The sequence below is a fragment of the Peromyscus leucopus genome, chromosome 9 (assembly GCF_004664715.2).
Source record: "Peromyscus leucopus breed LL Stock chromosome 9, UCI_PerLeu_2.1, whole genome shotgun sequence".
Lineage (NCBI taxonomy): Eukaryota > Metazoa > Chordata > Mammalia > Rodentia > Cricetidae > Peromyscus > Peromyscus leucopus.
Genome location: NC_051070.1, coordinates 63,203,514 through 63,225,822, shown reverse-complemented (window position 1 = coordinate 63,225,822; position 22,309 = coordinate 63,203,514). Strand labels below are relative to the sequence as shown.

General features: G+C 43.3%; 1 protein-coding gene across 4 annotated transcripts in view; it reads left to right on the top strand.

Moving 5' to 3' along the window:
- Positions 1 to 215: 215 nt before the first annotated feature.
- Positions 216 to 22,309, top strand: part of Mtmr6 (myotubularin related protein 6) — a 42,377-nt gene continuing 20,283 nt past the window's right edge. For 2 of the 4 annotated variants that reach the window (XM_028870370.2, XM_037208485.1), the window contains exons 1-5: positions 216 to 297; positions 10,277 to 10,393; positions 15,393 to 15,555; positions 17,340 to 17,497; positions 20,729 to 20,857. In XM_028870370.2, the coding sequence (XP_028726203.1) occupies positions 274 to 297; positions 10,277 to 10,393; positions 15,393 to 15,555; positions 17,340 to 17,497; positions 20,729 to 20,857 (591 nt within the window). In that variant the 5' untranslated portion in view covers positions 216 to 273. Of the gene's footprint in view, positions 298 to 406; positions 502 to 6,972; positions 7,021 to 10,276; positions 10,394 to 11,305; positions 11,335 to 15,392; positions 15,556 to 17,339; positions 17,498 to 20,728; positions 20,858 to 22,309 lie in introns of those variants that run through there. The other 2 variants (XM_037208487.1, XM_037208486.1) reach the window with 2 other exon arrangements.

Here is a 22,309-nt window from a genome sequence, read left to right as displayed (position 1 = left end):
GGCGCTGTACGATCTGCCGATGGTGCGACCCTGCCAGCGCCGAGCTCTGTTGGAGACGCTCTGCTCTCAGCCAGGATCCCCTCGGTGGTTGGGGTTTGCGGAAGTGTTTCTAGGCGACAGCGCTCGCGGACGACGCCTGCGCAGTGGTCGCCGCCGGCGGGCTGGCTGACGCTGGCGGCTTGAGGGAGTTCCTGCTGGTGGCTGTCACCGCCCCGTTCCTCTCCTCCCGATGGTGCGCTCCTGAGGCCAGCTGCCTGCGGGCGTCGCCCCGTGATGGAGCACATCCGGACGACCAAGGTAGTCGGCGGGAGATCCTCGCGGCTTCCGGGGTCCACCCGGCAGGGGCGGGCGGGCGGGCAGTTTGGGGGTGCGGGGCCGCAGCTGCGAGCCGGCAGTTTGGGGGTGCGGAGGCCGTGAGGACGGCGCAGGCGCCTTGGCAGGAGGTGCTTGGGGAGTCGACCAACGGTGGCAGCCCAGCGAGCTCCGCGTTCTTGGGGCAAGGTGGGGGCTGCTTTTTTACTTTGGGGGCTTTCGGCCGATCGGCGCCTGGCTGGCCCCCAGCCGGGTGGGCCCCGCATCGTCAGTACTAGTACTGTGCGGAGGGAACTAGTCTTGCTTTGGCTTACGTGCCCCGCCCGCAGATTCGGGGTGCTAACGTTAGAGCATCCGAGCCCGCTCACTTTGCTAGTCCTCCAGCCACTTAGACCTGGTACTTCTGTGCTTCCGACTTTAGGCATTGTCCTAAGTGTTGGGAGCCAGCTTGACAGCAGTTATGCAGAAGGGGAAAGGCTATGCATACTGTAAGAGGTCCATGGAATTTCCCCATAACTGAGCGTGTCGAGTCCGTCCTTTATTTTTCCCTGTGAAAGGAATTTAGAGAATGAACGAATTTTTTTTTTTTTTTTAATTTTTGGAAGTTTAAAAACTGATATGACACCCGACTGTTACCCACAGTGAATTAGGCAAAAGCTTCAGCTTCAGAAGGGAACAAAACAGAAAATGGAGATCGATGGGTTTGAATATCATTTTAAGATGGGAAAAACAATTCTCCTGGTTTTACCAAAGCCGTAACAGTCACTTGCTACCTGTCCTAAAGATCTTAAAGTTAAAGGTCATTTGGGAACAAGCTGAATTACCTTCATTGTTCTTTAAAACGTTTCACAGCCCTTTACGTTATGGATAACATAACGTGGATTTTGGAGTTTGCCTAACCTATTTGTAGTAAACTTGGAGAGGCTGAGAATCCAACTCCTTTTTCAAGACTTTTTTTTTTTTCTTTAAAGAGAAGGGAAATAAAATAATTGAAAAGTTTGAGTTGCTGACATTTAAAATTTGAAAATGGGAGGGTGATTAGATATCCAGTGGAAGGCAGGGAAGAGAACAGCCTGCTCGAGAGCCAGGTCTTGACCTGGTCACAGGGCCCGAGCAGCTGTTGGATCAGAAACTGCCTTTCACTCTTTGAACCTCAGTGCAGCTCTCATTTGCTTGCTGCTGTGAATCACACACACACACACACACACACACACACACACACACACACACACACACACACACACCAGTGAAAGCAAACTGAAACCAGTGAGCAAAACACACCCTATCCCTAAGTGAATGGTGAGTGAACACCGACGTGAACACAAATTGAACCCCTCCTTCAATTTATGATTAATTAATAAATATCTCTGGCTTTGCATCGAGGGGGGGTGGGGGGGAGGGCGCGAGTATAACTGTAGCTTTTATGACCTTGAAGACTGTCCTTGATTAAGCCTGACTTTTCATGGTGGGCCCATGCCAGTGTTAGGTAAGGCTGCTTTTTGCGGGTGTTGAGGTAAGGTTTCTTTAGGTCTTTTTAAAGGTTAAGAGCTTTCCAGCTGGTTTCCTACTGAAGTTGCTTCTTAGGGGAGCTCCTTTGTTACTCTGTGTGTCGGTTGTAGCATCCGCTCACTTCTCTGGAATAATCTTAAATGGGTGTAATCTTAAATGTAGACTACAGTGGAACAGAGGTTTGTTAGGTATTAGTGTGTACACACTTGACTGACACTGGGCAAACCACAGCAAGATCAACACGAACCTCACGATGTATCCTGATAATTATCATGTAGCCGGTGCCATTTCCTTAAGTCATTGTTTGGAAAAAGAGCATATTCTTACACAGTGGCTTTGAACGTGCCAAAGTCTTTGTTATGTGTAGTCTTCATCTAGACATATTTAATTTGCTGCAAAAAAAAAAAATGTGTTTCCAAACCAGAAATAGATTGCCGTTTTAAACTCTGTGTAGTTTAGTTAGTATGATCAATAATTGTCTGTAGGGCTGTCAAGATGGCTCATTGGGTAAAGGCACCTGCTGCCAAACCTGGCATTGGTTCTCCAGAACCCATGTGGTGGAACCCACTCATTCCTGAAAGGGGCCCTTTGACCTCCACACAGGTTCTTGGCCTGTGCTTGCCTACCATCCCCCCAAGTAAAAGTAATAAGCAGTTTTTAATTGGCTAGAATGCTGTATGACTGTTTGGTGATTTTTTTTTTTATGTTGTTTAACAGCCGTTTTTGATAAGTAATAGTTACCTTCTGTTGGCAATTATATCAGTGGACACGGTTATGTAATAGTGTCATAATTTCACAATGTTCACATTTCACACATATGTGTTAATTCATTAGATATTATGATTGTGAGGGTGTCTTTTAATTATCAGCTTGCCACAGTGTAGAATCACGTGGGAAAGGAGTCCCAGTGAGGGACTGCCTGGATCATGCTGGCCTGGAAACATGCTTGTGAGGGTTTTTTTTTCCTAATTAATTTTTAAAATTAATTTTTTAATGTTTTTCTTAATTTTTTTCATTGGGGTAGGAAGGTCCAGCCTGATGTGGGCAGCAGCATTTTTGGGGGTCTGGGTCCTGAATGTATAAAAGTAGAGGAAGTAAGGGGACACATTCATGCATTTATTTTTTCCTGCTCTTGACTCTCAAGCCTTTGCTGCTGTGACTTTCCCCACAATGGTGGGTTGTGACCTGGCGTTTTAAGCCGAATAAATCCATGCTTTATGTCAGGGTATTTTATCACAGTCACAGAAATGGATCTAGGACAATCACTGATTTGAAATTATTCCCAGCAGTGGTTTTAGAATCTCCATTTATAGATGAGAAAGGCATTGGTGAGTTTGAACAACCTGCCAGGTTAACCACATGTGGTGGCAGTTAGAATTTAAACTAATGTCTTAACTTCAAAAGCTATGTGTGCTTTTCCCAGCATGAATAGTTTCAATAAAATTGTTAAATTGGTGTTCGTTTAGAAAATAATAACTAAAAGGTTCTTCAAATTTATCATAAGTAATAGTTTTATGTTCTTGTTTTGGTATCATTTAGGACTATTATTTGCTTTGTGGTCTGCTATTAGAGATTCGTTTTTTGGCTGAGTACTAATTAGATAACTTTCTGGCTCCAAAATTCACTGTTAGGTATGTCATCCTATTTTTATCACATTTGCCTTGACACCGTGTCTCACTGAACCAGATGCTCAGCCTTCCAGACAGGCTGGCCGAGCTTCTTAGGTCTCCTGTCTTCCCTCCCCCAATCGGGGGGCGGGGGCCACAGGCACATGGGACTGCCCAGCTTTTCACATGTGTGCTGGGGATTCAAACTTAGGTGCTCGTGTTTGCAGAACTAGTGCTCTTACCACTGAGCTGTCTCCTAGCCTTGAGACTTTAAGGGTTTGCTTTTTTGTTTGTTAGTTTTAGTTTTCAGTAGATTTATTTGTTTTATGTGTGAGTGTTTTGCCTGCATGTATATGTGTGTTTGGTGCCTAAGGAGGCCAGAAGAGGGTTGAATTCTCTGCACCTGGAGTTACTGATGGTTGTGAAATGCCATGTGGGTGCTGGGTACTGACCCTGGGTCATCTATAAGAACAACAAATGCTCTTAACCAGTGACCCATCTCTCTAGCCCCCAGTTTTGTGTTTAGAGATTTAGTTTTATGTGTATGAGTGCTTTGCCTGCATGGATGTATATGTTCTGCATGCATGCCTTGGTGCCCACACAGGTCATGCCCTGGAACCGGAGTTAGGGATGAGTGTGGGCCATCGTGTGAACGCTGGGAACCAAACCCTAGGTTCTCTGTAGAGGAAACAAGTGCCTTAACCACTGAGCCAATTCTTCAGCCCCTGAGGTCTTAGATTTTGAGACATACTTGAATACTTGCCCCGAGCAGGACACCATTTTGTCCCATGTCACAGGTGAGAAACCTGCAGTTTGTCAAGATTAACTCACCTGTCTCGGCAGACAGAGAATTAATTATTGCCTCACTGGTTGCTAAAGGAGCTGGATTCTGAGAACCAGGGCTTTCTGATACGAAGCCTCCCTCTCACTGCCACACTCTCCCGCCTAGCAGAATGTTACCTAGTGAAGAGTTACCTAGTGAAGGGGTTAGAGTGTGGAGGCAGGACAGCGTGGGTAGGAGTGGAGGGATATGAGGGTAACTAGGCGGAAAGGTTTTGTATAGTGATCAGTTCATCGTGAGGCTGTTGAGCTAGGGGAAAGGTTGAGGGAGAGAAGCAGATTCTAGGTAATCATTGAAAGTAAGAGGATACTTTGAGACTCCGTAGAAAAGAGAAGGGATGTTGGAGCCCAGGGACCTGCAGAAAGGTGCATACAGAGGTCAAGGTGCTGAGGTGGAAGAGCTGTGAGGCGGAGGGGCAGAGAGGACCCTCCTTGCCCTAATTCCCTTCTCTGTGCCCATTGTGCCCCGCTGTCTTCTGCTCTGGCCAGGCACTGTTCTACATAGTAGGAAACAAGGCAGACGGCAGTGAACTAGACAGCTGAAAACTGCTGAGAAAGGGTATTCCGAATCAGGAAAGACAACGGTAAGCAGAGTTGATGGATCGGGGCTACACTGTCGTCAGATGGTAGTCAATGCTGGGAGAGCAGTGAAGCCAGCAGGGACTCTGGCGATTACAGGGTGCTGTTGGAGGGACAACACAAATCGGAAGTGGGGGGAGGGGTAGGCAACAGAGGCAAAAACATTCCCCCTGGCCAGCCTTGTCGCTAAGAACTAGTGAGAAAAAAACAGCAGAGCGGGTGAAGGAGGTTTCTATAGAATATTAAAATTGGCGGAGGGCAAGTTATTGCAGATGTTTGAAGGCCACTGTAAAATCTAACTTTTTAAAGTGTGTGTGTGTGTGTGTGTGTGTGTGTGTGTGTGTGTGTGACATGAGCGCTGCAGTGTGTGTGTACAGGTCAGAGGACAACTTACAGGAGGTGTCTCTTCTACCATGAGTCCTGGGAATTGAACTCAGGTCATCAGGCGTGGCAACAAGTGCCTTCACCCATGGAGCCGTTAGCCACCTTTATACATCTTTGCTTTTACTCTGAGATAGGAAGTTCTGTGCTCAACAGTGTAGAAGAGCAAAGTGAGATAGAACTGAGAAGTTCCCACTGGATTTACGATCCGAGAATACTCTTTTCCCCTTTTAAGAAGTCCGTAATTGCCGGGCGGTGGTGACGCACGCCTTTAATCCCAGCACTCGGGAGGCAGAGGCAGGCGGATCTCTGTGAGTTCGAGGCCAGCCTGGGCTACCAAGTGAGTCCCAGGAAAGGCGCAAAACTACACAGAGAAACCCTGTCTCGAAAAATCAAAAAAAAAAAGAAGTTCGTAATTGCTTTGCTGATTATTTATGCTGCCAGATGTCCTAGCACCTGAGGACAGAGGACCAAAGAGTCAATGCCCTCACTTACCAGCTTACCCTGCACCGCATGCACATCATCATACTGTTCTCTTCCTTTTCCACAGCTAGTTCTCACAGAATGTCTGTAGACCCATAAGAACCTATAGTTCTTTATAGTGCTCTGAGAAAACCTTGTAGAGAATTCTAGACCACACTAAGAAGGGGGATTTTTCCCTGATTGGGTAATGAACTGGGGACAGAACTGAAATTACCAGTAAGAATTGTATTAGCAAAGTAAATGGGTGGATGGATGGATGGACAGATGGTAGAGCAAGGTCAACAGTAACTGTTTTCTAGTAGTTTTTCTACTTGTTTTTAATTTATGGCGCATGCATGGATTACTGAATAAATGTTTCCTGGTCAGCTGCTGTAGACAGTAAAGGCAGCAGGGGGAGATGACAGAATAATAAGACAAAGAAGAATCCCATTTTATAAATCCCTTGAATGATTTCAGCAAGGGCTCACTGCTGTACTGTGGGCATTTTCCTTATGAGGAGTAAGTTCTCCGTGACAGTTCATCTGAGGTCACTAAACATCCGTCGTCTCAAACACTATTCTATCATCTGGCGGGACTCAGAAAGAAAACAGGAGCCAGTGACTGCCCTGAGGTACGGACCAGTTTTTAGTGGGAGAGATGGACACTGGAACAGGCTTTGATCTTAGCTCTGTTGTCCTCTAACAGAGGTGGAAGGCGGAGCTTGAGGGGGGTGAGTGGATGAGTCAGGAAGGAAGGCAGGAGGATGATGTCCAGTGCTGGCAACTCCATGTGGATGGCATAACGTAATTCACGTGGGAAATGCAGAGTTAGGGTTGTGTTTGTGAGGGGGTGGGGAAATCAAGTCACGGCTCTTAAGATGTTTAAGTGTAGACAGCATAAGGCCAGGCTCAATGCACACTCCCCTGCCTCGGGCACTGCAGGAGACCAGCACAACATAGGATGTGTTAGTCAGTCCTGGGAATGCAGAGCTCTGAGGGACCAGAAGTTAAAACCGGAATGAAAACTGTGAGATTGTCTCCCTTACAGACAAGCTTTGCAAGTAAAATTGTACTATATGGGAAAGGAAAAAGTCACAGTTTAAGGCTGGAGTTAGAGAAGCATTTGTCTTTAGCTTCGCTTGGACTTCCTTTTAAAACAGACTTCCTGTTTGTTCATAGCCACACCCTTTAAAACCCTTTTTTATTTTCTCCCAGGAGCTCTTTGAAGTATTCTAAGTCATTGATCTCTCTCTCTCTCTAGTGGTGCTGATACTTTCCCATAACCCTTAACTCCACACATGTTCACTACTGCTCTTATTAAAGGAAGTAAGGTAAGAGAGAGCTGGTCGGGGTCTGGGCTCTGTTGTTGGCTTTGTCCCTTTTCAGCTAAGTCTTGACACTTGGAGAGGAATGGACAATTCTTGGTCCTGTTTGTCTTTAAAGGCATATAAATTGAAGTTTTAGTTTTCAGTGTGAGAAAATGAAGCCATATTTTTACTTGAGGAAGACAAGGCCCTAGACAATGAAGGAAATGTTGACTTTAAGGAGAAATCTTCATGGAACAGAAAGCTTTCCCTACCACCACCACCCCTACCCCACCCCCCACCCCCACCCTCACCCCCACGCAGTCCTCCGTCCCCCATTCTTCCTTCCCCAGCCTCTCCAATGCACCACCACACCTGGCTTTCCTATGTTCGTGACAGTCAATGTAAAATGATCACTTGTTATGGCAAATCCATTGTCAGACCTGAGTTGTGGTAGACCATATCTCTTGAGTTTCCAATGGGAGGTATCCATACTTAACTTATTGTCTTTACCATGCAAATAAAGTCTTGTATTAAATATTTTTAATTACATTTAAGTTTTAACTTATTTGAACTGTGATATTGTAATTGAGAATCCTCTGTGGGAGTAAATTATAGAGAGGGAAGAAGGGTGGCCTTTTAAGTGGTGACTATTAATTAATCATTTCATAAGGGGAGTTTTTGTTCTTCAGCTGGTAAGAGGTAAGTAAATATGTCAGGAAAGTATAGAATTAATGATCTAATGGTTAGTGCTCTGGCTTGAAGATCTACACAATGTAAAGAATCGTCTACAACTTCCTATGGTAGAGCTGTACATTAAAAGTTATGTTGGGCTGGGCGGCGGTGGTGGCGCACGCCTTTAATCCCAGCACACGGGAGGCAGAACCAGGCGGATCTCTGTGAGTTCGAGGCCAGCCTGGGCTACCAAGTGAGTTCCAGGAAAGGCGCAAAGCTACACAGAGAAACCCTGTCTCGAAAAACCAAAAAAAAAAAAAAAAAAAGTTATGTTGGTAGCACCTATTTTACGTTTGTCCTATAAGATGAATGACGTCAAATTTTAAAGCTATAGTCTCCTCTGACTAGTCCCAGTCCCGCTCTGCACTCTTGTGGCAGATGTGTGTGTGTGTGTGTGTGTGTGTGTGTGTGTGTACACACCAGTATTAATAGACACAAATACTGTTATACTTCTGTAATGTGGACATCATTAGCATCCTGGACACTTTAGGAGGCCAATGCAACTTAGGACAGTTTGTGTCAGGGAGCTCAGCAAAGAGACAAGGTGACATAAGTAACAAGTTGGCTTTCTAAGTAAGAGTTACCTTTGGAGGTGGCATCAGTGAGTCTAGGAGAAGGCTGGTCACTGGACTGAGTGGAAGAGAGCTTTGTAGGAGAGCAAGAGCCACAGCTGGCTGCACAGCAGCCATGTTTGGTGCAGCGGTGAGGGGAATATAGAGCATAAGCTGGAGCTTGCAACCAGTGGTTTCCTGATTTAATTTCCCCAGTCGTGTACTTCTAGAACTTTATATGATTACTTGATTTTCCACTTAAGATAAAATTGGATAGTGTTCTGTGACAAAACTTCTTTCGGGGAGACACTACACATATCTCTACTCACCTCAGATAGGGAGCCCACAACAGACCAAAGTGTGTGGCCTTGGCTGTCCTGGAACTTGCTCTGTAGATGCTCTGTAGACCAGGTTGGCCTCGAGCTCATAGAGATCCACCTGTTTCTGCCTTCCAGTGCTGGGATTAAAGGTGTGTGCCACCGCTGCCCAGCTGAGAGCGTCCCTTCTAAGTGGTTTGGTTGCTCTAAACCTTTTCAAAGCAGCTCAGCTGGTTTCTAGTCTCTACTTCTTCCAGTAGGAGGGTGTGGTCTCAGAGTCTTCTTTGCAGCTTGGCTTGTCTGAGAATGACTCAGCGGCTTTATTGCCTACTCTGGAAAGGGGGCATCTAGTGAACCTGGTTGGTTTCAGGGACTTCCTGAAGCTCTTTTGACTTGTTTACCTTCCTGATTAAGGAGGATGGGATGTTTCAATCTTGGAGGAAGCTGCTGCACAACAGATACTAGGTGCTCTCTTTGGCAGCACATCCAGTAAAGTGGGCTCTTAGGTGTGAAAAGTACTTTGCTCACACATACTGCACTACTTGTACATGAGGGTTGGTGTTTCTTACAGTCTTCCCTAGGTTACATTGGCATCTAAACAATATCGGTGTTGCTTGTGACTACTTGTGTTCCTCCAAGAGATAGATGAAATTTTACCCTGAATATTAAGCATTTTCTTTGGGACAAAAAAGGGAAACACCATAATGACGAATGTGTTTCCTGGGATTAGAAAAATACCTGAAAGGACCTCAAAGTTGGCACAGACACCCCAAGACCAAGTTCTCAGCACAAAGGAGATTTATTTGCCTCAGAGGTCAGAGGGCAGGGGGTAAGAGACAAAGACAGGAGATGTAGGACAGGGAGAAGGAGAAGGGAACAAGGGAAAGGAGGTAGGGATATTTGTCCTGGAGAGACAAAGGACTGTCTGAAAAGAGAGGAGAGAGACAGGACCCATAGGCAAATGGCAGTTTATAAAGATAAAGGGGGAAACTCTGTGCTAGTATGAGTTAGTTAATTTTTAATTGGGCATGTTAATTAAGGTAGCCAAAGGGGGCTTTTGATTGCTGGACTTCAGTACTTTGATAATTTGACCTTGGTAGTCAGCCTCAGGAGGAGGAAGTGCCCAAATAAGGGACTAGACTTGGTGGCTGGCTTTAGGAATGTAATCTACTGGTTTAGCACGGCAGAGGGAATGGGGAAGGGCAAGGCCTGCCAGAGCCATGTTTGCCATGCTCAGGCCCACTAGAGTCCTTCAACTACTGTCCTGGTTAGCCTCAATTACCCACCGAACACAGTGCAGCGTCCTCTGAGAGGAAGAGCCTCAGTTGAGAATTGCCTGCATTAGACTGGTCTGTGGATGCGTCTGTGAGTCTCCATTGTTAATTGATGTAGGGGGCCCAGCACGCTGTGGGCAGCACCATTCCTTGGGCAGGTGGTATTGAGCTGTGTAAGCAAGCCAGCTAAACCTGAGCCTGTGAGCAATAATCGAGCAGCCTTCCTCCGTGGTTTCTGCTTCAGGTTTCTGCCCTGACTTTCCTCAGTGATGGCCTTTGACCTGGAAGTGTAAGCCAAATAAACCTATTCCTCCCCATGTGTTGCATTTGGTCAGTGTTTTATCACAGCAACAGAAGTGAAAATAACTACATTTGAAATGCAAAATAACATCTTTTTCTTTCTTAGGTTGAACAAGTAAAGTTACTTGACCGGTTTAGTACCAACAACAAGTCACTGACGGGAACACTGTATCTTACGGCCACACATCTATTATTTATTGACGCTCAGCAGAAAGAAACCTGGGTAAGACCATAGCAGGGCTATCTTCTGTAGCAACAACAATGGACTGATTGTTTACTCACTGGTTATTCATCTCAACCAGTTTTTTTTATTTGTTTTGTTTTGTTTTTTGAGTAGGGTCTTGCAATGTAGCCCAGGCTGGCCTTGAATTTGCTGTCTGTCATCTTCCGGTGAACTAGGATTATAGGCATGTGTAACTAACTACTCACAGATCAATCAGATTTTTTATGTTTTCAAGTGACTTCTGCCTCCCTTCTATGGGTCATTAATATCATTTGTAATAGGGAATTATAGACCTTTTAAACCTGTGTAAAAACTTAGAAAATGCCTTTTTGTTCCTTTAGTTTTTTAAAAGTCTAGGTAATGTTTGTGCATATTAACAACCATATGGATTGTATAGTATATTCCATAACATTTTAATGTCAAGTTACAATTAGGAGGTTTCTTTTTTGTAACTTTAAACACTGCAGTATACTTATATAAATAGTGTGTGAGTGTGTGTGTGTGTGTGTGTGTGTGTGTGTCCCCAAATATGCATTGCAGGCATACTTTTAAGTACATTTTAAAGTGTACATATGCAGATAGAATTCAGTGGATACTTCAACAACATGTTAGGTTTGAACTGTGTAGGTCCACACATATGCTGAGTTTTTCTTTTTTGGTTTTAAGATTTATTATTATGTGTATGTGTGTATTTCTGTGTAGGGTTATGTGCATGTATGAATTCAGGTGCCCATAGAGTACAGAAAAGGGCATTAGCTCTCTGGAACTGGAGTTACAGGTGGTTGTGAGTTCCTTGCCGTGGGTGCTGGGAACTAAACTCAGGTTCTCTGCAGGAGCAGGAGCAGTAGGTGCTCTTAACTTCTAAACCATTTCTCCAGCTCTTCTTTCTTCTCCTGTTTGTTTGTCTTTTAGATTACAATTTGAACAAAAAACCCTTACAGGTAAGTCATGTAGTATAGGAATAGTTCATAAATTAAGAAAAAGTTGCCGGGCGGTGGTGGTGTATGCCTTTAATCCCAGCACTCGGGAGGCAGAGGTAGGCGGATCTCTGTGAGTTCGAGGCCAGCCTGGGCTACCAAGTGAGTTCCAGGAAAGGCGCAAAGCTACACAGAGAAACCCTGTGTCTCAAAAAAAAAAAAAAAAAAAAAAAAAAAAAAAAAAAAAAAAAAGAAAGAAAGAAAGAAAGAAAAAGTTAAATATGTCATGGATGCATTAAACATATGTTCATTTTTTTTCATTTACTGTTATAAATGAAAATCTGTTACACCGATTTATCCAAATTTACACATATAGACACAAGGTGTAGAGGGTACCATTTGGAGTTACCATACTGCATAGTAGTATATTAGTGAAATGATTTTGTAGCCATTTCTCTTACTAGTGCGGCAAGATCAACCATGGCAAGAATCTGCTTCAAATGCTGTGAGCTGATTATGATCATTAAATCATGAGCAGACGGTGCTTATTTCTTCCAGAAATTGCATAGTGCAGTATAAAGTGATGGCCCAGGGACCTCATGTATTTTCACTGTGTCTAATGTGTAACATAAAATATGTTAATGGCTATGTTACTGGAAGTACCTGTAGTCAGATTACTAGCGGTGAAGTGGGGGGAGCCAAAGTTAAGCTTGGGTTTTTTACTTGTTGATGCCCCCAGTCCTGTGTGTATCATTTCCTTCTATGTACGTGCTGGGGTTTCTCTTGGACATTTTCCTGGGAATGAGAAGACATCACTAGGTCTTATAGAAATGCACGTTTAAATTTTCATATTGTTCCTTCATAATGGCTGTTTCATATGATTCCTTTCAGTGGAGTGTTAGGTTTTCCTGTGTCCTCAGCAACACTGACATTGTCATCTTAAAGAGCCCTGGCTATCTAATTCAGAGGGGCAACTGCCATGTCAACTTGCTGAGTCCAGAGATGTCATCCCTGCAGATGTTTTGGCTCTTAAGTTTTCTATTAGATTACCTATCCTTTTTATTTCTATTTACTGACTTTTAAAATGATTTTAATTCCTTGTGCTAGAGAAGGGTTTTGACTGTGCAAGGCAAACATTCCCCAGAGTTCCATCCCCAGCCCTGTCTTCTGATTTCTGAGTTCTGCGTTTTGATGCTTTATGCGAGTGTGGGTCGTCATTGGCTTTTCCCATTTATAGCTAGTCTTTTGTGTGCGTGTCTTTAAATAAAGTTTGCATTTTTAACATAGATTTGTCAGTTTTCTCTTCTGTGGTTTTGTTCCTGTGTAGTACACTTAGGAAGCCTCCCTGTGTGTGGGTGTAAGGAAGCTGCTGCTTCTGTGGTTTCTTCTTCTGAAGATTTCAAGTCTTACTGTCCATCTGGGAGAGACTAGGGGGTATGGTGTGACGACATCCTGCTTATTTGGTACCATGTGCTGACTGCTTCATTCCCTTTGTCACTAGACCCAGCTCTCTCCCGAGGAAAGCTTCTGCGTCTGCGGGGGCTGCAGTCCGCTGTCGGTCCTGCTCATTTCACATATCGACTACACTTTACCTGCCTCACTTCTTTGTTTTTTTTTCTTTTGTTTTGTTTTGGTTTTTGGTTTTTCGAGACAGGGTTTCTCTGTGTAGCTTTGCGCCTTTCCTGGAACTCACTCAGTAGCCCAGGCTGGTCTTGAACTCACAGAGATCTGCCTGCCTCTGCCTCCCCGAGTGCTGGGATTAAAGGCATGTGCCACCACTGCCCGGCCTCACTTCTTTCTTAACAGTAGCTTTTTATATGCATTGATATCCAAAATTGCTGATCCTCTCAGCTTGTTCTTCAAGGTTGTCATGACTACCTGATGCCTTTTCTTCTCTTATTCTCTCATTCCTTTAGCAGATATTTACTGAATACCTGTTGTGTTTTCATATCACTATTCTAGGTGTTTTGGAAATAATAGCCAATCTTAGCATAAAACTTTAGTTCTCATGGAGATATGCTCTTGTTGGGAGAACCAGATGATGAATAAGTAAAACGCAAATTACATGGTATGTAGGAAAGGGGATGGCTTACTCCAGAGGGAGTGCCTTGGTCATGTTTTTTACAGCCCTGATGATTTCAGGTTTTGGGATCCCCATTTCATAGGTGCAGAAGTTGGAGCCCAGGGATGTGGTAATGCAGACAGTGTCTGGGCAGAGTAATAAAGGGAGCTCATTAGGCAGTGCAGTGGTGCAGTGTTGCCTCAAAGTCTGGCTCAGCTGCTCGCAGGCTGGGTGACTCGTTCAGGTGCTCCCTACTGTGACTAGGTTACTATCAGACTGAAGATGCCAAAAGACATCCCAGGGCTGGGGAGTGGGGTGGCCCTTATTCCGCATCCTCTCCTCTTAACAGGGAGAAGTTTACCCAGGTAACCCTGACAGCTTTCCATGGTGTTGAGTGTTGGGATATTGGGATGTTTGGAAACACCTATTTGAATGGAAGGCAGTGAATGCAGGTCCCTGACATTTTTAGTATCTTGGTGAAGATGGATTATTGCAAGAAGAGAAGGGAAGGGAATGGCAGACCCAGTGTTTCTGCTTAAGACCTCTATGAAAAGGGCGTAGTGTCTGTCATCACGGAGCACTCTTGTGAATATTAAATAGGAGAAAATAGGCAAAGCATCTGTTAAAGTAGCAGCTCAGTAAGTCCTGGCTGTTCTTACTTTCTGAGCAGTAGAACCAAGAGGAAAGGTGGTCTCTGCCTCCCAGGGCAGGGAATCACACACCCCAGGGTACAGCTCAGATTACGCAGGCTCTTGTTGTCTCTTGTAGAGTTGGCCTTTGTTGTTGTATGAACGCAGCAGGTAAGGTAAGGTGCTTGCAGACTGAGGGTCAGCGAAGAGATGCCTGTGCTCCCCTCTCCTCGCGTCTTTCCTGTGGTCTTAGCAGTGCATCCCGTTGGTCTCTCCTGGAGTCTGTGTAGTGGGAGCATTGAGTTCTAGAAACGGCCTTTCCGACCTTGGGCCTCTTTCTCACTGTACAGAGAGACATTCTTTTACACTCACATGATGTCAGGCTCCTTGTCACTCTCCTGAAAATGATTTGGGGTCGTAATGGGGTCCTAATGATACAGTGTCATCTCTCATTCATGTGTCTTATAGGTTATTGCCCCCGTTCCCTGTGGAGATGGCACTGTTAGATGGTTGTGAGCAACTGGGCACTAGGCCGCCCAGTGCACGTTAGTGGAGTTAATTCCCCAAGTATGAGCTCTGTCTGTGTGGGAACCATTTGTGCAGTTTCCATGACGCATTGTCTCATTAAGACTTTTCCAGGCTTTTCTCGATTACTTATATGTGTTTAATCTTGCATGTCAGCCTTAGGTTTAATATGTACAGTTAATATAATTATTAACATAATATAATCATAATTATATAGCACATATATAGTCATCCATCCTTCACTTTTCAACTGAAAACAGATAAAAAAAAAACCCTACTAAGCTGGATGGAGTTTGTTGCTGCAGCTTATGATTCATTTTAAGGTTGATTTAGGACTTCTGGATCTCTTCTGTGATTGACTTTTTAATTATTCAGGAACCTAAAAGCTATTCTCCAGAAATGTTTTCTTTAAATATTTTAAGTGGCTAGAAATGGTATTGAGAAAGAGTAAGAATTCTTAGTAGCAAACAAAGTATCAATAGCAATGGGGATGATAATCTTATGTTTTCAAAATGCCATCAAGCCATACTCTATAGTGAGACTTCTTTATTCATACACTTAGTAAACATTAATTAAAATTTTGGTAGCACTTGGGATGGAAACTGGGACTTTGTGCACACTAGGCAGGTGTTCTGCTGCTGAACTATGACCCCAGCCCCTCATTCAGCCAGCATATAATGACATGGAAAAAACTAACAAAAATGACAACATCTTCTTGGCTCAGGCATCCAGTCGTTAAAATGTGTGAAGTATGATAGCACATAACATTTGAGACTTTATTGGAGCATTGACATTTATGTACTCTGGAGAAGAACGTATATCAGTGCTTTGTGTGTTGGTGATGTGGGTGTTTGTTTATGCTGTAGATACTACACCACCATATTGCTTCTGTGGAGAAACTTGCTCTGACCACTTCTGGGTGCCCACTTGTGATTCAGTGCAAGAACTTCAGGATCGTGCATTTCATCGTTCCCAGGGAAAGAGATTGCCATGATATTTATAACTCTCTACTGCAACTGTCAAAACAAGGTATGTTGTTCTTAGAGAGCAAAACTCACATACTTGATTGAGATGGGTTTTCCAGCAGGCTTTAAAGTGTTGTTATTATTTTATCTTTACCTTATAGTTAGGTTGTATGTGCTATCAGCCCCTTAACCCCTCAGTGGTCTAGAACTTCCGCACAGTGGTTTAAAAATAATGAAACTACTTCTTTGAACTGTAAGAGTAGTGTAAGAAGGAACTGTGTAAGGAGAGACTCATAGTACAGCCTGAAGTTACCTTAGGTTATATTAGCACTTAAAACTTAATTGATAGGCAAGTAGCACGTTGTGTATGTGTTCGTGTGTGTGCAGATGAGCTGTCACATGTGTGCATGTGTGGATGGAGGCCAGGGTCCAGTGCCTTTACTTAGGAGCCATCCACTTGGTTGTTTGAGACAGTCATTTGGGACCCAGGACTTGCCGGGTTAGGGGAGGCTGTCTGGCTGCAAGCCCCAGGGAATCACCTGCCTCCATCTCCCCAGCACTGGGATTACAACCATGTGCTATCACACCTGGTCTTTTACTTGGATGTTGGGAATTGAACTCAGGTCTTTTTGTTTTCATAAAAGCACCTTACTGACCAACCTACCTCCTTAGCACCTCGCTTTTTTTTTTTTTTAATGTGGGTTTTCTCTGTTAATGAAAGAGGTAATACTAAATGGAAAGTCACAGAAGGTCATGGTCCTCTAGCAGCAGTGGCTAGAGTGGTAGATGCACCAGAGACAAGAGTAAATCCTGTCTTAGTAGATGGAGGGTTGGGAGGGATAGAAGCCCTAAAAATGAATCTAACAACTACCCAGGCCTGGGTCTCTGAAGGCTTCTGTCCCCAGCATAACTTGGATTACTTGGTAGCATGGATTTCAGTTGAGCAGTTTAGATGGAGGTCCACATGAGTGACCTAGGAGCATGTGGAACCTAATACATTCCATTGTCCTAGACTGAACCAAGGTATATAGCAAAGATGGTTATGAGCTAGTGTCCTGGTTGATTTGGGTCTACACTGACCTATAGGAATGGGTAATTCTGGGACTGGAGAAGATGATTCAGTGGTTAAGAGCACTGTCTGCTCTTCCAGAGGACCTGGTTTGATTCCCAGCACCCACATAATAGTTCACAACCATCTATTATTCCAGTCTCATGGGATCCAATGCCCTCTTCTGGCCTGAACAGGTACCAGTAACAAGTGTTACCTATACATAAATGCAGCCAAAACACCCATGCACATTAAAGTAACTTAAAAACAATGTGTAATGCAGTTTTCTGCTCTCTCTGCCATCTCTGTTTTGTTAGTTATTGTTTGATCTCTCTTTCTTTCTTAGATTTGTTCTCACTGTGTTGCCTAGGCTGGTCTCAAACTTGGAGTCCTGCCTTGTTCTTGTGAATGCTCTGGTTTTAGGCTTGGACTACAGCTGGCCATTTCTAGTTTTTTGTTATGGTATTTTGTTTGCACTGCATTTGGAGAAAAAGATGAGTAAGAAGTGTCTATTTTTGTTTTAAAAATTTTACATTCAAGAAAAAGGAAAAGCATGCAATAGAAGGTTTAACCTTTAAGGTACCTTTTGCTATGACTTAAATCTTGAGTCTATACATATGCCTTTAGCTATAGTCATTTGTTTTATGGAACTTAGAAAATATTAAATTCAGGTATGTTCATGTCTTAGCTACCTCTTTGAAATTTTTAAAGAAAAAAAAGGGAAAAAGAATCCTAAAATCATTTTATTTGTAGTCCACTGCCTTATAAATTACATTATATTGACTTTTATTGTTTTACAGCAAAATATGAAGATCTCTATGCATTCTCTTATAATCCCAAACAAAATGATTCCGAACGACTGAAGGGTTGGGAGGTCATTGACCTTGCTAGGGAATATAAGAGGATGGGAGTGCCTAATGGAAAGTGGAAACTCTGTGATGCCAACCGAGACTACAAGGTAAGCTGGCCTCTGGAGCAGTCAAAGCAGTTTCAGAGGGCGACATGTGGCAGGGTTTCAGCCATCTGAAGAACAGTGTGCTGCTCTCACTTCTTAAAATACTTTAAAGGTGTGCTTCTTTTTTTTTTAGCCTCATGATTTCTGTCCAGTTTTTTTTTTCAATCTCTCTAGTTTTTTTTTGTAGTTACTTAGTTCTATAATCATGCCTCTTAGAACAGCCTTCATTATATCTCATTGGTTGTTTTATATCTGGGGCACAGCTGCTGCACCTGATCTTATCACTGCCTCAGCTACTGATTGGGCCTCCATAGCCACCACCCAACTGCTTTCATGTAGGAAGACAATTGTTGTTTTAACTAAGCCTCTATCCTTTTATTTTACCAATAAAGACTCAAGAGCCAGATGTTGGGGTGAAAACCTGCTAGCTCAGAGAGGCAGAGAAAGCAGCCAGCTGACCTTCCTCCTCGGATGCCCCAGACCAAAAAGGACCACCAAACTCAAAGTCCCTCCCTACTACTTCTTGTGCATCTCTATCTGTCTTCCTGACTCTCTCTTACTCTCTATGGTTACTTCCTGTCAACTAGTTGCTTGCTCCACCTCTTAACCTATGATTGATTTTATTTAATCCTGTTGACAAAAAGCAGAAAACTCTTGGATTAAGGGTGTGTACTAGGGCTGGGCCACACCATAGAGGCAGGTTTTTCCAGTAAATAAGGTAATCTCAGGGTTCATAGTGTGATCAGATATCTTGCAACACCCATAAAGTTTGGGTATGTTGTGTATTCATTTTCATTCAGTTCTGGAAAGTCTTTAATTTCTTTCTTGACCCATTTCATATTAGGTCATGAGATGTTCAGTTTTCATGAGCTTTCTGTTGTTTCTGTTGTTGATCTCCAGCTTTAATCCATAGTGGTCAGACAGGATGCAGGGAGTTATGCCAATTTTCCTGTATTGTTGAGATTTGCTTAGTGTCTGAGTATGTGGACAGTTTTGGAGAAAATTGAGATGCAGAGAAGAAGACAAGTTCTTTTGTGTCTGGAAGAAATGTTCTATAAATATCTGTTATGTCTATTTGGTTTACAACATCCGTTAGCTCCAGCATTTCTCTGTTTAGTTTTTGTCTGGATGACCTGTCTATTGGTAAAAGTAGGGTATTGAAGTTTCCCACTCTCAGTGTGTGGGAGTCAATATGTGATTTAAGATACTGTCGTGTTTCTTTTTATGGACTTGGGTGCCCTTGTGTTTGGTGCATAGATGTTAAGAATTCCAATGCCATCTTGGTGGGATTTTCACTTGATGAGTATGTAGTGTCCTTCCCTAGCTCTTCTGATTAGTTTTGATTTGAAGTCTATTTTGTCAGATATTAAGACAGCTACAATGATTACTTTAAGGTTTATTTGCTTGGAATATCTTTTTCCATTTTTTTACCCTGAGGTGTTAGATCCTTGGTGTTGAGGTGTTGAATCCTGTTTTCCCATCTATTCTGTTAGTCTTTGTCTTTTCATTGGGGAAATGAGACCTTTGATATTGAGAGATATCAATGACCAGTGATTTTTGTTTCCTGCTATTTTAGTAGTGGTGGTGGTTGTGGTGTGTGTATGTGTGTGTGATTATGTGCAGGTGCACACTTCCCCTCTTGATTTTGCTGGTCTGGGATTATTTATTCCCAGTATGTATGTATGTATATATATATATATATATATATATATATATATATATATATATATATATATATATTGGTGTTGTTAACCTCTTTAGATTGGAGTTTTCCTTCTAGCACCTTCTGTAGGAATGGATTTGTAGATAAATATTGCTTAAATTTGTTTTTATCATAAAATGTCTTATTTTCTCCATCTATGGTAATTGAAAGTTTTGCTGGGTATAGTAGTCTGGGCTTGCATCTGTGGTCTCTTAAGAGTCTCTGTAGAACATCTGTCCAGGCCTTTCTGGCTTTCAGATTCTCCATTGAGAAGTCAGGTATAATTCTAATAGGTCTGCCCTTATGAGTTACTTGCTCTTTTTCCCTTGCAGTTTTTAATACTCTTGCTTGGTTCTGTATGTTTAGTGTTTTGATTATTATATGCTGAGGGAACTTCTTTTCTAGTCCAGTCTATTTGGTGTCTCTGTAGGCTTCTTATCTTTGATGGGCATTTCTCTTAGGTCAGGGAAATTTTCTTCCATGATTTTTGTTAAAAATATTTCTGTACCCTTTAGTTGTGTTTCTTCTCCTTCTTCTATTCCTTTTCTTAAATTTGGTCTTTTCATAGTGTCCCAGGTTTCCTGGATATTTTGTTCTAGGAGTTTCTTTAGCTCTAACATATTCTTTGACCAATGTATCCATTTCTTTTATCATGTTTTCAATATCTGAGATTCTCTCTTCCATCTCTTGTATTCTGGTGCTGAAGCTTGCCTCTATGGTTCCTGTTTGGGTTCCTAAATTTTTCATTTTCACACTTCTCTGAGTTTGGGTTTTTCTTATTAATTATATTTCCGCTTTCAGGTCGTAGTCAGTTTTATCTATTTCCTTACACTGTTGGTTTGTGTTTTCATAGATTTCTTTAAGGGATTTATTAATTTCCTCTTAGAAGACCTCTCTTGTATTCATAAAGGCTGTGTTAAGGTCTTTTTCTTGTGCTTCCACTATGTTAGAACACTCAGGGCCTGCTGTAGTAGGGTTGCTGGGCTCTAGTGGAGACATACTGCCTTTGCTGTTATTGATTGCGTTTTTCACTCTGGCATCTAGACATTTGGTTTTGGGGTGATTGTAATTTTAGGTGCTGATGTCTGGTTTTGTCTTTGTTGAGTGGGTGTTTTGTTCCTTGGTTTCTGTTTCCTCTCTGATTCTTAGGAGAGTGTGATGGCTGTGTGCTGCCTAAGAGGAAATTTATCTGGGATCCTGATAGGTGTGGTCACTGCAGGTGCAGGTAAAATGTGTTTCTAGGTATTGGCAGCTGACACTTTGGAATGGGGATGGATTAGGAGAGGGCATGAGTGGGTCCGTAGGAGGGAGGAAAGCAGGGTGTTCCACCAGGATCTGCTTAGTCCCCTAAGAATGTGGGCACAGAGTGAGTGGAGGCCACAGCAGAAGGTCGGCTTCAGAGCTGGGGATGAGACTTGGGGATTGGACTTGGAGGAGTGGAGGGTAAGGAGAAGATCTACAGTTAGCCCATCTGCTTCCACTAGCCTCGTGGTTTTTGGTTGGAGTTAAGTACTTTCATTTGATATCCCCAGGTCTGTGAAACTTACCCAAAGGAACTATATGTTCCAAAGTCAGCCACCCCACCAATGATCATGGGCAGCTCCAACTTCCGAAGCAAGGGCAGACTTCCAGTCCTGTCCTACTGCTGGCAAGGCACCGAGGTAAGAGACTTCTCTCATTTAACAAGTACAGTAAACACAGGCAATGTTCTAAGCGTCCAGAAGAACACTAACTTTTGGTTTGGTTTGGTTTGAGATAGAGTTTCACTATGTAGCTCTTGCTGTCCCAGAACTCACTATGTAGACTCATGAGATCTGCCTACCTTTGCCTTCTGGGAGCTGGAGTTAAAGGCATATGCCACCACACTGGGCAGTGAATATTACCTTTTACTTCACAGGCTTGCTATTATAATGTTTGTAACAGAGACATGCTGGCTTTTCACTATTGTTTTTGAAGTCATAAAACAAAACTACCCTGAAATTCTCCTTTCCTACCTTTCTCTTCCTGAAATGCCTTAATAATAGGATCAGTGAAGAGATAGGTCTGTTTCTTTTCTGTAGTTGCCCCTTAGTCCTATGTGTACTTAGAGAAATCGGACAGCCTGCTTGTGCCAAGACAAGCACTGAAAGCGGGAGAGAACCCAGGGCATCTGTGCTCTGTGCCCTTCACTTGGGAAGGGTTTTGTAAGGAGCAGGAAGAGGAGGCATACCCACACTGGTGTGCTGGCAGGGCTTGCTTGTCCTGTGTGTCTGCACACATGCGTTGCTGGCACTGGAATCCAGGGTCTCCTGCTCTACCCTGAGCTTCACCCTCACCCCGTGAGAACTTACCTTCCCAGCTTCCTAACAGTAGGGATAGCCTAGGTGCTGTCTTGTTTGTATCTTTGCAATCTCTGGAGGCATCAGGCCTTGCTGATGACTGAGGTTCAGAGGCAGCTTCCACACGGGTGGGTTGAGTACCTTGCCATTTCTGACTCCCAAGCCCTTGTAAACTGATTTTTAAACACATTCCCCTCTTTACCCAGAAGGCTTTTTTCCTGGGTTCAGGAATTTCATAGTGATGTGCCTTGGTATATCATTTACAGACTGTCCATAAACTCTGATCTCAGCTTGAAGAAGGTACTTCTGTTTCTGCAATGATTTCTTTTCTCTGTTCATTTTCTTTGTATTTTTTCCTTTTTAGCTTGTGTTAGTTGACAGGCTTCCTGTGTAAGCCTCCATTTCTGCAGCTTTCCTTCCTGCATCCCATGTCTCTGTTTTCTGGAAGAGTTGCTTAACTGTCCTTCTCATCCAGCTCTCAGGTTCTTTAGTTCTGAGACTGTGTTTGTGACATTAAGGGTTCTTTCTCTTTTCTGAATTTCTTTAGTCAGTTTCCTGTTGTCTGATTTGGTGTCAACAGCTCTCAAGCAGACAGGCTTTTGTTGTTCGTTAATTTTTTGTTTTTTAAGGAATTCTGTGTGTGTCTCCCTTTCCTCATGTTTCAGTTTGCATGCCTGAAGCTGTGTGCCTTTGCGTTTTTATTTTTCTGCTATGTGTTTGGCTTCCTCACAGTGTGCTTTTGCTAGTGTAGCAGCAAAAGGATTTTGTGTGATGTAACAGTTACGAAGGGTGGCA